Source organism: Vigna unguiculata, chromosome 1, assembly GCF_037176805.1.
Source record: "Vigna unguiculata cultivar grain cowpea cultivar isolate G323 ecotype 2 chromosome 1, ASM3717680v1, whole genome shotgun sequence".
In the NCBI taxonomy this organism is placed as follows: Eukaryota; Viridiplantae; Streptophyta; class Magnoliopsida; order Fabales; family Fabaceae; genus Vigna; species Vigna unguiculata.
Window position 1 is genome coordinate 39,577,003 of NC_140792.1, and position 16,697 is coordinate 39,593,699.

The following is a 16,697-nucleotide window of genomic DNA, read 5'->3' on the forward strand; positions in this document are numbered from 1 at the left end:
ATTAATTTGATGAGAGTTATGTTTCATCTTTTCTCCTTATACAAACTTTAAATTAACCTTTAAAATTACAATTGTTTTAAATAAATTCCTTAATTCAATAAATTTCTTAATATTTAGTTCAATAATTAATTATAACTTTTAATTTATTGTATAAATTAAATCAATAGATGTTAATAACTGCTTAAATTACAACATTTAATTATCAAGTTAATAACTTTATTACATTTAGAAAATATGTCCTCAAATTCTTAATATTAACTATATTTAGCAATTCATTTAAATCTTTAAAAATATATTTCAAATGTTAACAGGTTTAAATTAGTATAATCTTTTAAGTCTTTTAATTAAGTTGACGACGTTAGTCATCCTCGAATAAAATAGACCTAATTGAATTGAAGCATTATGTAAAAAATTATAATACATTTGAGAAGCTACCAAATTAATACAACTATAACAAAATAGATATCATCCCAATAATTAAATATTTAATTAATTATTTTATACTCTTTTTAACTTCATATTTTTTTTCCTTCCTATTTCATTTACAAAACAAGAAAAATTGACAAGAGTTTGACTTCTTCAGGTCCAATATGGATACAAGAAATTTTCTTTCTTTGTGTTAGCTAGAGATGGCAAATAAACCCGTGCCCGTGGGTATCACCCGAACCCGTCCCGGTTTTGACGGGGAATCCCCGCTTTGACTGGGTATGGGTATGGGTATGGATAATACCCAAAATTTTCAACTGGGGATGGGGATGGGATGGGGATATATATATACCCGCCCAAATACCCGTCCCCGCTTAAATTACTAAACTATTTATAATTTATTAAATAATCTAAAAAATATATATAAATAAATAATATATTTACACATAAAATATAATATAATATAATATAATATAGTATATATACATATAAATAAAATATACTTATATATATATATATATATATATATATATATATATATATATTTACACATATACATGTAATATAATATAATATAATATAATATACATATAATATATATACATAATAATATAATATAATATATATAATATATACGTATAAAACAAATTAATCATTTAACTAATGAAATCTTTTATAAACAAATTTATAACATTACAAATTTATAAAAATTTAAAAGAAATATATATATATATATATATATATATATATATATATATATATATATATATATATATAAAAGCATAAAATATCTATGCATATACATATAATATATATACATAATAATATAATATATATTATTATATTTATATTATTATATAATATAATATAATATATACTTAAAATAAATATATATCTATAAATATATATATATATATATATAAACATAAGATATCCACACATATAATATATATACATAGTAATAATAATATAATATATAATATAATATAATATATATAAATAATTATATATATATATAAACATAAGATATCCACACATATAATATATATATATACATAGTAATATAATATATAATATAATATAATATATATATATATATATATATATATATGTATATATATATATATATATATATATAACATATTTCTCATTCTCTTTGTTTTTTGTTATATAACATATTGGCAATTGCTTCAGTTTTAGATCCAAGGTACAAGATGGACATGTTAGAATATTATTTTTATAAATTGTATGGTAATGATTTTGATCTGAAACTTAGTAGGATTCGTCAAATGTGCTATGATTTGGTTTTGGAATATCAATCAAAAAAGAATGAAACTTCTTCTTATAGAGCTACATCATTAGAGTTGGGAAAGGATGTTGATAATGATGCGAATGAATTTTTAGAGTTTATGGCAAAAAAAAAAAAATCTAGAACTACAGTTATGAAAACAGAGTTGGATTATTACTTGGAAGAAGATAATTTGCCGGTTACACAAGAATTTGATATCCTATCATGGTGGAAAACAAATGGGTTAAAGTTTCCAACCCTTCAAGCAATTGCAAGGGATGTTTTAGCTATTCCAATAACAACTGTAGCTTCTGAATCTGCTTTTAGTACTGGTGGTCAGATATTAACTTCTCACCGTAGTCGACTTCATCATATTACTATAGAGGCTTTGATGTGTACAAGAAGTTGGATATGGAACTCAAACCATCTAGGTAAGTTACTCAAATTTATTAATATTTTTTGTTAGTATTTTTTGTGAATTCTCATCTAATATTCTACATTTGGTGTTTGTAGGTGTTAAAAAATTAAAAGGAAAAGATGTTCTCATGAGTGAAAATGAATCTGATGAAGAAGGTACATTATATTCTAGTAATTAAAATTTTCAATTTCAATTATTATATCATATCTAATTTTTCATTTTTTTTCTATGTGTAGGTGGATCGAATGTAAATAAAACCACTGATCATTTGTAAAATTAATAAATATTTTGGTTATTATAAAATTTTAGTAATGTGTAATTTTTTAGCTTTTATATAATTATTTGAATTTTATTTAGTTGTTATTTGATACTTTAATTTGAGATTTATACTATTATAATATTTTTCTTAATATTTGACATCATGAAAATAAAAAAGAGTATGTTATTTTAATATTGAATATTTTGATAGTATCATGATTCCGTTGGTGTGATTTTTAAATTTTTTTTATAAAAAATATTTAATTGATATATGGAACAATAAAAAATGGGTATGAGTATGGGTATAAGAAAATACCCGTTACCCGGTGGGGATGGGGATGGGTCAAAAGTTGTATACCCGTTGGGTTTGGGGATGGAGATGAGGATGAATTTTTATCATGGAGATGGGGATGGGATCATGATACCCGTACCCGCCCCGTTTTATTTTTATTTTTCACACATAACATTTATTTGGAAAACACAATTTTAAAAATGGATCAGAATTCAATATCCGCGACTTGAATTCTTACCTCCATAATTATTCAATTAAAAAATTAAAATTTTGGTGTTCGAATTTTGGTGTCCCATAGATGATCGGGTCTTGCCCGAGACGTTCTCTCCCCCATGTTCCTCCAGAAGCATTTCGCATAAAGATGATGCACAAGAACGAACACAATCACAATGAATATTATAATAGCCACCACCATGACCTTCCCAGTTATCTCAATTGTTTCATACTCACCCAATGAGTTGTCAACGATGGTTGGAGTTGGACCCATGTTTAAAATTGTGGGTTTTGAAAGGAGAGTTTAGACCTGAAAATGAAAATTACACTATGCTATGTGTGTAATTATGTTGCATTATCCCAATTCCAGTATGCTATCCGTGTAATTAAAATAAAAAGTGGAACAGTACACTAATGAAAAAAAATAAAAAATCACCGCTCTAGTACCAACTAGTTCTGCTGATATCAAATTTCAACCAGTAAACCGAATTCTGAGCTATGAAAAAACAGCACTATACAAGTAAATATTATAAATAGAATAGCTACGGAATAAAAAAAAAAACTTATGTGTGACGTCGGAATAAACTTTCCTCAGCCCAGAACTTACAAATTCAGAAAGCACCAGGCATGGTGACTGATAATAACAAAGATAATTAGAGAGACGCAATACATAATGAGTACTAATTCCCTCCATTGCAACGATTCCTTCTTATCAACAAACAAATACCCTTCTAACATTCCAAAATCACGTCACAGAGTAGTGATTCCGATAAAATCGCATGAGAAGACCAATAACAAAAAGGGTAAAGCGAGTGGACCTTACCCAATAATAACACAACTAAGCTAAACATGGATAATCAATCATGGTGAGTGTTTGTAAGGAAATTTTAATATATGATAAAGTGAGTTAGGAATAGATTAGGTTTTAGGAGCAAGCCTGGTTAGCCAACAAGAAGTTATTGGCTTGAGATGCAGCTGCAGCTTGGGACACCAACGCTTTTATGACCAAAGTCTTAACCTGCCAGGGTTTGTAAGGAAAACCCTCTCTCGCATACGAGTTAAGCAACGCCGCGGTTCCCTCCTTCACCAACCCTCCGAAGGCGTTACTCTCCTCGTCGTTCCTCGCCGCGGCTTCTATCAATGTCAGATCCGATCTGTAGTGTTCGTAGACCCGAGACCCGAACACGTTCGACACCGTCGACGTCTCCGGAACCATCCTCGGCCACGCCTCCCTCCTCCCGCTCCAGAACCTGACAAGAAATCAGTACACCGTTATCGCGTTTTTTGATTTGATGACATTGTTAACAGAACGGAACGGGGTTTCTTACTGCGCGGTGCATCTTCCTCTGGTGCGAGTGTAGAGGAAGCCGGGAGTACGATGCGACTCTGCGGCTGCCGCTAAAGATAGGATTAGGAGAAGACAAAAGAGAAGTGTGGTGCAGAGTGAAGCCATTCTTGTCTTCTACTGTTTTTCAGCTCTCATCTGCTGCTGATAAATTGTGAGGAGGAGTGTGAGATTTGTTGCGGATATGGTTGATGTTTGTTGGAACGTTACACTGTCACACTGTGGACTCTGTTCTCGAGGAACACGTGAAGGCATTTTGAATTGCACAGATAGATCTGCACGAACTGACCCTATTGACCATTCTTATTCTTCCAATAAATTTGAATCTTCTTACCTTTTATATTTACGACAATATTAATGGCAGATTGTGACCCAGCTACACTTATGCTTGGCAGTGCTTGATATACTAATTTTTAATAAAAACAAAAACTAATTTCAAAATCGAAGAGGTTTGTTGTATAATTGTCATTATTATTTATTAATCAAACGCTTTACGCTTTATGTTCAAAAATAAGTTTGAATCGGCGGCAAATAAATCAATCACGAGAATGCAGCACCGCTTGAATTAACTTTGATTCTGCTGATTGACGTTGTTGTCATCAACCGATGCTGTGTGCCATAACACATTGAATTGTTTGACAGAAACACAATGAACCACTTAAGAGCCAAAATTTCAATTTTATTCAAATCAATTGCGTCCCATCAAATGTAGCACTGAGAAAGACATTGAAAACCTATTGCCTGAACACCACCTTATTCTTTTCGTGTGATTGCGGCAAGTGATAGAATATCATTATCTAAATAATGTAATGTAATAATCATATGTTAAAATATCATTATCTAATTTTAAAATAAAAATCATCAGCTGTCCAATACAATTTCAGAAAAATCTCTCGCACTGAATATAAACTTTCATTTTAAAATGGGTATAAACTTATTACAAAATCAATAAAAACGTATGGATTCTAGTTTAAACCTTTTTTATTCTCAATACGACTAATTATAGTCCATTATTATATCTATTTCATGCATGCACCGATATACCACTTTTTAGATGAGAGAGCCACAAAATGTAAAATAGTAAAACAAAAAGCACAACTATTTTAATTCTATAAAGAAAAGAAAAGGAGCAAAAGAGAACAAGGAAAAAAGAGAATGCAGTGATAGATATGGTTTACAACGTGGATATTACCAGAAAGAAAGGAAATTTTTTTGAGTGTGTAAATAGGATTCACTCACTGCTAATAATAATTTTGCACTTTTTTACTTGTAGGGACACTTCATCATATGTAGTGCTAATTCTTTATAACTTGCAAGTGACAAAACCCAAATGAATACATTCTGCTTAATAATTTCAAAGTTTCAACTCCCAAACAACTAATAACTATTTTTGTGAATCTTCCAAAAACAAAAAGAAGCAATAGTGATATTTTTTGTTTTAGTCTGATCCTGAAAGACAAATATTTTCTGCTAGAAGTCCAAAAGAAAAATGCATCTGTTTCGAAATGTGCCCGATTACAGTATTGTTTCTATGAAATCAAAGTGTCGAATTAAATGAAGACACACAGATACACCATTAACTAATATGAAGCGAATAAAAACGTGCAACTACATTAACCTTATGAACTAGCCTGATCTCACAAGGATTAAATATCACAATCCTCGGGATGAAACTCCTGCCAATTACATATCTGGGCAACGTAAATCACCCTCACAAATGGAAGGACTACAGCTTATTACAAGATATGAACAAAGACAACAATGAAATGCTAGAAGATTCACGCTAATAATGCTTTTCCTCATTCGGTATTTCGCTTGAAGCTAGATTCACCATTCTTTTCCGTTGTGTCCTTAACTATTTCAGTTTCAGCAAGACCATTCCCCTCGACCTCAGTTGCATTGACTTTAAGAGTGTTCGATTTTTGGGGCACCTTTCGATCCAGATTCTGATCAGCTTCAGATTCTTCGGAATCATCAATTTCAAACCTTACAGGTACCTCATTGGGATTTTGAACAGCTTCCGCATCATGCTTGGCGGGTTCAGCATTTTGAGGCTCTTGTGTCCCAGACATTTGAGCAGCTTCTAACTTCTCATAGTTAGAAACTACCTGCTGAAGCTCATCATTGAGATATAAAGCCTCAAAAAGCGTTGCTTCATCATCTGTAGTGCTTTCCACAATCCCCTTGATGATAGAGAGTGATTGCTTGCACTTGCCCAACAAGCTCACAGTTAAATCTTCCTGCAGGCAATTATCTATCACTAAATGAATAGCATTTTGATAAAAATATACAAATACCAATTCATTATTTTGGTAATGTTGCCTTTTATTTATTATCAAAACGTGTGTTTACCTTCAAAGGTTTTGGCTCAGCCTCAGAATTCAATATGCTAGAAAGCAATTCGAGACTATTCCGAGCAACCACTAGATGCTCTTTCTTCTCCTCAACAGATATGTGTTGGTAATTAGAAGAGAAAGCCGCTGGATCATCGATAGCTAGTTCAGCTTCAGGAATTGGGTATCTTTCAGGGGGATCTACAGGATATTGATGTGCATATGACTCTGAGGCATACGGAATAGATGGTGAATTTCCTCCCGCCATGTCAAGTGGACCATCCCTCCCTTCTTTCAATCTCTGCCATCAACCAGAGAGGATGTAGAATTCAAATTAATGTGAGAGTGAAGGAAACGGAAGAGTCTATCACAGAAAAATTGTAAAATAGAAAACGTTTGATTAAAAGCGTAGAAAATAAGTGAAAACATGAAAGTGAAAACATGATACCCAATACAGTTTCGCGTATCAAAATCAGTAGTCCGTTAAAGACAAAATTCCCACTTTCACTTGGGTATTTTTTTAGCATCATACACTTTTCCAAGCAATGTCTAGAGGCTACATACAGCAATAAAAATCAAGTACCAAGAACAAATAATGAAAAAGACAAAACATAATAGAGAGCGGAAAGACAAGAGTATCAAATGAAACAAACAAGACATCCCGTTATAGCCGTTTTTGCCCAATCGAAACACGTGCCAACGAAAAAACAATAAAAGTAAAGAAATCACACCCACGCTCCCCCTTAAATTTTGCAAACTTTGGCCAATGTTCTTTTTTATTTCTTGCTATTACACCGACTAATCTTAATTGTTTAAAAACCATATATATCGCGTATCTTACAAGGAAGATTGTTGTAAGTGATTAAAAACAGAACTATATACAATCTCAAGAAAGTTCAAGACATCGGTGCAACTTACTCATAAAAACCAAGAAAAGCATAATTCAGTCTCCATGTCGATATATTTGAGTGGCTTTCAGAAACTAACTCGAAAGAGAGATTCTTCAATACATGAATATTATACAGTAGAATTTCAAATTCTTAAAGATTAGTCGTGTAACGTCAAAGCATAACTAAGATAAATAAGAATGTTTTTTTCAGGAACGAAAGCGATGATTTATTTAACGGTCGAAAAAAAGAAAAAGGAACTGACCATATAAGTTTGACGAAAGACGGGAAGATAAGCAAGATCCTCGGAGTCGCCCCAGGCCCGAATCAACTGGAAGGCCCGACGTCGAGTGTTGTGGTGGGCCTGCGGGTTATCAATCAAGCGAACGAGGTCATCTAGAAGCTTCTCGGAAGCGATTTCGGAGAAGACCTTGTCGCAGTTCATGGCGCAGGCTTCCAAGAGGTCGAGGCTAAGAGTCTGAACCAGAGGGTTCTTGTGGTTGATCTTCCTCTTGATGGCCTTAACAACCTCGGAGCCGTTAAATTGGTCGGAGTTGATCATGGCACATATCCTGAGATTGATGCCCCAATTAGGATCCTCCATGGTTTCCAGCGTGGCCTCGTCGACCATCTTGGACTCCGGCGTGGGGGCCTGCAGCATCTCCTTCACCTTGCCGCTCACCATTCGCCCCATCTGGGCCCCACCCGTCTTCAGCCTCTCCCCCAGTTGCGCCAGCTTCAACCGCTCCATCGATTAATTTTGCCCTTTTCTTCGTTTGCGGAACCCTAGAATGGATTTCGAGAATGGAAAGGATCACCGCGTTTGAGGATTATAAAGTTCAGAAGAGACGAGAGAGAAAAGGAGGTGTGTGTGGTGTTCTCATTACAGTGATCAAAAGGGTTGAATTTGCTTCCACTGGGTCCGCCACATACTTTTTCAATGCCCTAGACTCGGGTTTGTGGGTTACATTAATTACTATTTACTTTACCATCTAAAATAATCTTAATCATTACTCCATTCAAATGACTCACTTTTCAAATCTCTTTATTCATAATCGACTTAGTCATTAATTACCTTTCTAATTGCGTTATTCAAGTTAATTTATCTTTAAACATGTTAAAAATACAAATTAGAACAGTTTCTAATAACTATTAAATTGAGTTTTAAAATTATATTTTACCAGTAACATGATCTTACAAAGTTAACAACACGATAAGTCTATGATTTTCACGTCTTCTTCTGTCTCATCCTAATCATTGTCATGTTGATTTGTTCCGCGTGGACTACATATAAGAACACAGGCAGAAATAATAATTTGACCGAAATCATATAGTGGAAAATATTGTTTAATTTCGTAGGTGGGTTAGAATTTTGTAAAACAAGCATGGAGCTATAATGTTATTTTTCATATAGCTATATATTTTATTCAAATACTAATTATTTAGTTCAAAGTAGTTTAGTTAATATATTTTAAATTATCTTAAATAGTTGAAAATAAATATATTTATACATAAACCGATATCTCATTATATATATATATATATATATATATATATATATATATATATATATATATATATATATATATATATATTTATATTTTGGGGAATATTTAAAACTAAACTTTGTATATGAATTTCTTAAATATTATTTCAAATGATGTTTAGTGTCTTCGGATAAATAAGAGTTGTAAGAGATTTAATGATAAAATTGAAAGAGGAGCGAAGAGGTTATGAGATTAGCTCTTTTATTAATATTTAGAAAAAAGTTTATCAATTGCTGATAAAAAAATATGTTTGTCCTACCACAATTTATTTAACTAAATATGCAATAATTACCCAAGTATATTTTTTCTCAAAATATGTTATAATTTTTTCATTTACTACTTTTTATTTTAGACATCATATTATTATTGTTAATATTATTTTGTTATTCCTTACGTTACTAATTGACTGTATATACAAATTCTATTTCCAGCCCTTTCTTCTCCGGGTTAGGTTCACTTCCTTTATTCTATTTCAACTTTTAACTACCTACCAACTTTATCTTCTATACTTAGACACTGCATTTTTATCACTTTCATCATGCAACATAGCTAGGGCGGCAAAACGGTTGTAACGTCCGTTTTGTCCCACTCCGTATTTGATCCACAAACAAACAAATCGGATCGGATTGTTATGTTGATAAGAAATGAATTTGACAATTCAATCCGTCTTGTTTCAGGGTTGACAAACGGATCAGTAGTTCAATCCGTCACTTTTTTTCTTTTTAAATTTTATTTATTTTTTATCTTTCTTAATTTTTTTTTTAATTTTTTTTTTATTTTTTTTAAATTATTGTTTATAAATTATATATATATATATATATATATATATGTTTATATAATATAAAAAATTTATTTATTTTTAATTATTATTAATTTTTAAATATAAAAAAAATAAAAAACGGATTGACGAGTTAAGCAGGTCGAATCACAACGGGTTGACGGGTTAAAAATTCCAAACTAACCCGTCCTTTTTTTGATAGACTGGCGAAACAACCTGACCCGCTTTAACATCCCTCATTTATTATCTTATTTGGCTTTTTTTTTAAATTCATTGTGGAGCAAGTATACATGCTTGATGATGTGAATTTGTTCTAACGTAAGACTTCGGTAAAAAAAATAAAACATCCAACAATTTTCAAACTTTTAGAATTTAAAAATAAATATTTACTGTCAAGTTTAAATTTTATGTCATATTAGTGTATTTTAAAACATATTTTGTTTATATTTCATAATTTTAAATATGTGAGACCAATATCTTTTAATAAAGTGTTTTACAAAACTTATGTATTAACATTATAACTTTTATTCTAATTTTTATATTTAAAATATTCATATATATATATATATATATATATATATATATATATAATACAAAATAATGGATACAAAAGCAATTACATGTCACAAAAATCTTCCCAAAAATATAGAATACATGCTCTCATATAATTACAATATGTAATGGAATATAACTTGTGTCTGGCCTTTTAAATCCTGTTTTTATTTTTTGTTTAAATCAGTTTTCTTTTTTTGTTAAATTCTCAGTCACATTGTAACAAATATTAAAGAATCGGATCCTGAAAATTGAAAATTGAGACATTAATTTAAATAAAAATGGTGAAAGCATACTTGAAATACGACAAGATCATTTAATTTCAAATAGTAAATCGTCTTTACTATTATTAGTTCAATTAGTTTATCCTAAATTTGTGTTAAATATGATGTCTTTTGGATTTTTTATGATAAATTAATTCTACATCTAACAATTGAATGTAAACAGCATGTTAACAACTTCATGTTTTATTTCATAAATGGGAAAGAAATTACTTATTTAAGTTTAGACACAAGTTGTCAATCATATGAGAACTAAAAAATATAAGTTGAGTGGTTTATACTAAAATTTTTTAATGAAATAAATTTTGTAGTCAAAATGTCTTTGTAATAACACAAGATTACAAATTAATGGATTAGGAAAAAACATGACATCTATTAATGTGATTAGAAGAAAAAACATTGATCAAAAGATACTTATACCAATAATGAATTTAGTACATTATGATTTTTTATTGTCTTTTAAAATTGAAAGAAAATAATTTCTAATATCACTTTATTTTGTAATTTACAATCAATAATAGTGAATGCAATGTCTCATGAGAGTTGGATTTTATCAATACTTTATGTGTTTTTTATCTAATAGTGTGTGCTTGAATTGTAGTTAGGAATACAATGATTTTGAACGTTATAATTTCCAATAACGGTCACATGTCTCCTTTACTATTATGCTTAGTTCGTCTTCGGTAGAAACTTTTTATGTTGTCGCATGTCAACAAACTAATAAAAAATTTCGTGAAACAAGGAATTTTCTGAATGGTTGATGACTGTTTCCATGATTCTATAAACAATTGTTCTGTTGCTAGTTGGATTAATATATTTCAGAAGAAAAACAATATCAATTTTATTTTTTAAAAAGCAATATTTTCCTTGAATTAGCGGCAATCTCAACATTGGATCATACGAACTAGTTGGGTAACAAAATATCTATTCGTAAATGGATCATGCTATTTATAACATCTTTTCTCTTTCCACACCCTCATCATGGTTCTATACATGATGATAACTAAATTTAAATATATCTGAAGTGTGTATTCCAGAACTCAAAATAAAAAGAGGATAAAATTTAAATTTTAAAATATATGAAGGTGGTAGAAGAAACTACGAAGGTGCAGGAAGAAACGTCCACAACGTTATAGCATACGAGAAACGAGGTTGTCTAATAATACGGGCCCAAAATATATGAATACACATACAAGGGCCCAACAGGGCTAAAACTGATTTTGAGTTGGATTTTTTTTTTAACGAAACGGAAGAAAAATAATGAGATGAGTGTGTATGAGTGGTAAATAAGTAAGAGGAAGGAGTGCTGATAATGAGTGAAAGAAACCTTGACTTGGAGTTCAAAGCTATATGCACTGCCCAAGAATTTATGTTATGTTAGGACGAGAAATAGATTACATGTAAATAAATAAATGGAAATAAGTTTTAATAAACTTCAAGTTAAAAAGTTTAAAGTTTTGGATATAGTGGAATAGAAAAAAATATTTTGAAAATTATTTGTTTTTATTCAATAAGAATTAAATACTTGATTTTGAAGTTTGTTCACCACAATCAAGTAACCAAGTATTGCTCAAGTGAGGAACTTATTTATTTGAAATATAGATGATAGTGAGAGATATACAATACCAATTGTCTCTCATATGTTCTTCCTAACATAATGTTTCATTTGCTTTTATATATATATATATATATATATATATATATATATATATATATATATATATATATATATATATATATATATATATATATATATATATATATATTTTGTAAAACAAGTTGTGTAGTAAATATTTAGACGAGTACAAACACAAATATGAATATATTATGAGAATATAAAATATTTTTTATACCATCAATTATTAAAGATAAACATGAGTTGAACTTTTACTTTAAAAATAAGAATAAATATAATTAAACTTATCACGATGGATACCTCTCCTACAATCAGTAATATTTACTAAAACATTAGTAAAATAGTAAAAAAATGTTTATATAAAAAATTAATTTTAAAAAAACAACTTTTTTATGTTTACATTCAAATTTTTTATTGTATTATTACTTTTAATTATTATATAAATATATATTTATAATAATTTATTTAATATAATTTTATTTATTATATGAAAATAATATGATTAAATGTACTGTTTATTTTACACTGTTTATAAATTATGATGTAATAAAAAGTTTGTGTTGAAAGGGGGAGCTTCTTCAACTCCAATGAAGATGATTTTGATGATGTCCAAAGCTATACAAACATCTACATCAGTGGTTTAGGCTTAATCCTGATTTTCTATCTTTTGCATTAGGTGTTGTAGATCTAGAATTACATGTAAAACAAACTTGCATTGAATTGTATCAGCTATCAAACTCTTGAATATGACCAAAAGGCAGAACTCGTAAATAGATTAGCTACTTAACTAATAAATTAGCTGAGAGCACCGCACTGATGCAATGAAAATACACTCACGATACTCTATTAGGTGAATTCCTAATCTATTAATAACTGCAGCAGAATTCTGTATAAAATCAGTTTCTGAAATCAGTTTTGAAATAGAGAGAAAAATAACTGAATTACTGATAAACGAATTGAGAGACTTCTTTTCTGAGATCAAGATTCACAAAGTTCTTGTGCTTGCCTGGGAGATCATTCAATTGGACATTCAAGAAGATTGATGGTGGATTCAACCTTGATGAGTCAAGCTTGCATCTAGGATCAAGTGACAAATCTGCACATCCACTAGGTGTATTCGTTGCTTGTTTCTTTTCTTATTGTATTTATGTTTACAATTGATTCATTGTGTGAAGTGAAGGACTAGGTGCAATTGTTTGGATGCATTGCATCTAGGGGGAGTTCTTGATTTGTAGATCAAACTCCTTAGTCTTTAGAGTCTTGAATTATATAAATGCTCTTGTAATTCTTGTATCTCTATTGATTTAGTGGAATCCTCCTACGTGGGTTGCTTAGGAAAAGACTGGACGTAAATTCATCTTAAATCAAACCCGTATAAATTGTTATGTTATTTGTTTCTCTCTTCTTTTACACATTTTCTTAATTGCTTTACACAATCCATTAACACATAACTGTAAAACTGGTCAATTGGATCATAAGGGTTAAAGAAACTTTCAAGATTTATTTAGAATCAGTAAAAGATTCAACAACCAGTTCATACCTATTTTTTGATTAGACTATATTAGACAAATCTGATTTAACAATTTCACGATAAAGAATCAACTATTTTAAAATCTTACACTTCAATTCTGTGTATAACATTGACGGTTAGTTACTTTTTTAATGCATGTGGGTCACCTTGTATTATCTGTTAGTTACTTTTCTATCTGTTTTTTTATTCACTGTATTTTAATTTCTTTTTCCGTTTTTTACATAAGGTTTTTTTTTTTTTACATAGGTGTCCTTCATGGTGAGTTTTGTACTATAAAAAATATAGTGTATAACTAAATAAAATAATCTTATTAAAATAGACGGCTGATAAATTAGGAACACTATTTAAGATATTCTTCTCACACATTACTTTTAATTAATTAAAATTTATTAAAAACAATAAAATGAAGAGATAACTCACACAGCTGCATTTTCTTAGTAAATTAATCAATACAAGTTGGTATTTAAAAAAAGAATGTGTGTTTTTTTTCTTAATTGAAACATAGGTGGAAACCATCAACTAACTCCTTAATTAAGATGTTAAGATCATAGAAGAAATCGATCTTTCTCAACAAATGTTTTTCTCACACATACAAATTTGAGTTGTGACGTGAAATCTTGAACCACATGATATTGTAAAATATAAGATTGTTTCTCCAACGTGTTATTATTTGATTATAGTTGCAAAGAGTATATGAAAAGAGTTTGTTGTTAATAATTTTGTAAAAAAAAAGTTGATGAATTTAAAAAGAAAAAGAAAAAAAAAATGACATCACGGGCAAACGGTGTGTGCTTTGAAGAGAGGAAAAGAGAAAGAAGAATTGTGAAAAGTGGATGTCATGCAATGGTTTATCAGACATGCACACTCAGATCTCTTACTGCTATTGGCTTCCGTTTGGGACCAATTTCTTATCACATAAATTTGCTCAAAAATACTGAACAACAAAACAGTAAAATATAAATTTTATATTCCCCAAGTTCAGATTTTAGACTATTTATAAATTACTATTTTGGAGGATTTATTTGAGATGATTTATGAGAGTAATAAATATTTAATTTATGTTATTTAGGATGATTAGTAGACAAATTTTGAAAAGTTAAAATATAATATGAAATGAAGAGAAAACGTGGAATTACGTGAAATTGTTAGGTTAATTACCTATTTAGCCCTGTATGCGGTGTGTAATTACCAAACCAACACTTATCCGTGAAGTGCCAAAAAAAAAAACTGACCTGACCCGTGAAAGCTAGTGGTGCCAAAGTCCCTCACGAAGCTCAATGTCATTTACTCTAAAGAGTAAACTTTTAATATATATCTATTGAGCTTACCTTTAATAGTTATTATTGTGTAGTAATGAATAATATTTTTGTAATAATATTTTAAAAATATTAAATAAATATATTTTTAGTCTTTAAATTTGGACAAAAAATTAAAATTTATCTATGGTCGAAATTTAATACATTTTGATCTCCAATTTTAAAAAATGAATAATATGGTTCTCTTAACTCAAATGTGTTAACCTTTTTTTAACGGTAATCCAAAATTTCACTTAACACATTAATAAAATTTAATGTAATTGGGTTAGACGGACTATATCTACTCGTTTTTAAGTTTAAAGATCAAATTGTATAAATGTTTTAGACAAATTCAAATTTCATTTTAAAATTTAGAAACTGAAAATTTATTTCATCCTTTAAAAAGTTCCTTTTTAGCTTTTGAATATTCAAATAACACGTAGCTTTAACTAATATATGAAAATTCTTAAAAATAATTATACACCACTTAAACAGATATATGAAGAAATATTAGCAAAATTAATATAAAGTTATTCAATATCTTTTACCAATCCTTCCTTAGGACGTATTCTTTTTAGCTGATTTATTGTAGGACTGTGATAGAGAGCAATGATTGTAGAGAATAATCATGTTTGTTTTCAATGAATGCAAAGGAATGAAAAATGCTGATTTGCGAGATACACCAACATTTTGCATCTTGTTGTTTTGAAATATTTGAGAGAGGTTTTTATCATTTTACCAATTTGTCCCTTGTAATCCATAACACTTCTCTAGCTTTCCACAATTGTTAATGGTCATTCAGAGAGATAGTAGCAGTGACAAAGTGAATCTGCAAGTTTGTTATAGAAGAAGTAATGGAACTAGATACATTACAGTTGGATCAGATTCCAACTTCAAAAGCTTTATCTCATTTGTCCGGTTCCAATATTCTTGTATCCAATTCCAAAATAATGAGTTATCTTGGTTCATTTATATATTTTTTCAAATCAAATATATTATAATATTTATTTTTCTAAATTAATAAATATTGTTAATAATTTTATTTACCACACAAAAATTTAAAAATCAATTACAACTTATCTAATTATTATTTTAAATTATTTTTAACACTAGGAACAATTTGGTAATCAAACTTTTTTCATAATTACATATTATTTTTTATTAGTCACATCAATCAAATCATCCACAAAATTTATTTTCAAATCTACTCAACTACATAAATTACACTTTCAAATCCATTCAAATCAATCATCTCCGTCTCTCTCAGATCATTCCTCAATAAAGAACACACCATTAATGTGGGAAAAACAAAGATAGTTAATGGTTAAACACAATTTGCCCTAATGCAATACTTAATTTGAAATTTAAATGCCATTTTCAAAGGAAAAAAAGAGAAAAGAAAAAAAATCTATACCACTGTGTATATCGTTTTCATTAGAAATTAATGTGTCACTTTGGTTTGACGAACACAATGTTTTCACATATGTTAACCTTAGGAATATATTCCATATATTATTAGCACTTTGAAAAACATGGTGAAGGAAATCTCAGTTGAAAATCACAATAAACATATTATTCTTTGCTTTTCTTTGATAAAAGAGAAACATGAAAATAATG

At 29.3% G+C, this 16,697-nt stretch overlaps 2 protein-coding genes across 2 annotated transcripts; both read right to left on the reverse strand.

The window, feature by feature from the left end:
* Window positions 1–3,394: 3,394 nt before the first annotated feature.
* Window positions 3,395–4,543, reverse strand: LOC114194687 (pollen Ole e I family allergen protein). Its single transcript, XM_028085057.2, has 2 exons — window positions 4,224–4,543; window positions 3,395–4,145 (listed from the first exon to the last, which is right to left on the reverse strand). Exons 1-2 carry the CDS (start codon window positions 4,346–4,348, stop codon window positions 3,821–3,823), a joined length of 450 nt encoding a protein of 149 aa, XP_027940858.1. The 5' UTR covers window positions 4,349–4,543; the 3' UTR covers window positions 3,395–3,820.
* A 1,247-nt stretch (window positions 4,544–5,790) lies between these two features.
* Window positions 5,791–8,372, reverse strand: LOC114186894 (ENTH/VHS/GAT family protein). The gene is made up of 3 exons (XM_028074968.2): window positions 7,726–8,372; window positions 6,593–6,874; window positions 5,791–6,480 (listed from the first exon to the last, which is right to left on the reverse strand). The coding sequence occupies exons 1-3, from the start codon at window positions 8,209–8,211 to the stop codon at window positions 6,040–6,042; spliced, it is 1,209 nt and encodes a 402-aa protein (XP_027930769.2). The 5' UTR covers window positions 8,212–8,372; the 3' UTR covers window positions 5,791–6,039.
* Between the last annotated feature and the right edge of the window lie 8,325 nt (window positions 8,373–16,697).

Excerpts from the sequence above, each read along its gene's own strand:
- LOC114194687 (XM_028085057.2), bottom strand. The coding sequence starts at position 4,348 with ATGGCTTCACTCTGCACCACACTTCTCTTTTGTCTTCTCCTAATCCTA. Across the intron at positions 4,146-4,223 it reads AGAGGAAGATGCACCGCGCA|GTTCTGGAGCGGGAGGAGGG; the intron begins GTAAGAAACCCC and ends ATTTCTTGTCAG.
- LOC114186894 (XM_028074968.2), bottom strand. The coding sequence starts at position 8,211 with ATGGAGCGGTTGAAGCTGGCGCAACTGGGGGAGAGGCTGAAGACGGGT. Across the intron at positions 6,875-7,725 it reads TCTTTCGTCAAACTTATATG|AGATTGAAAGAAGGGAGGGA; the intron begins GTCAGTTCCTTT and ends GGTTGATGGCAG. Across the intron at positions 6,481-6,592 it reads CTGAGCCAAAACCTTTGAAG|GAAGATTTAACTGTGAGCTT; the intron begins GTAAACACACGT and ends AATTGCCTGCAG.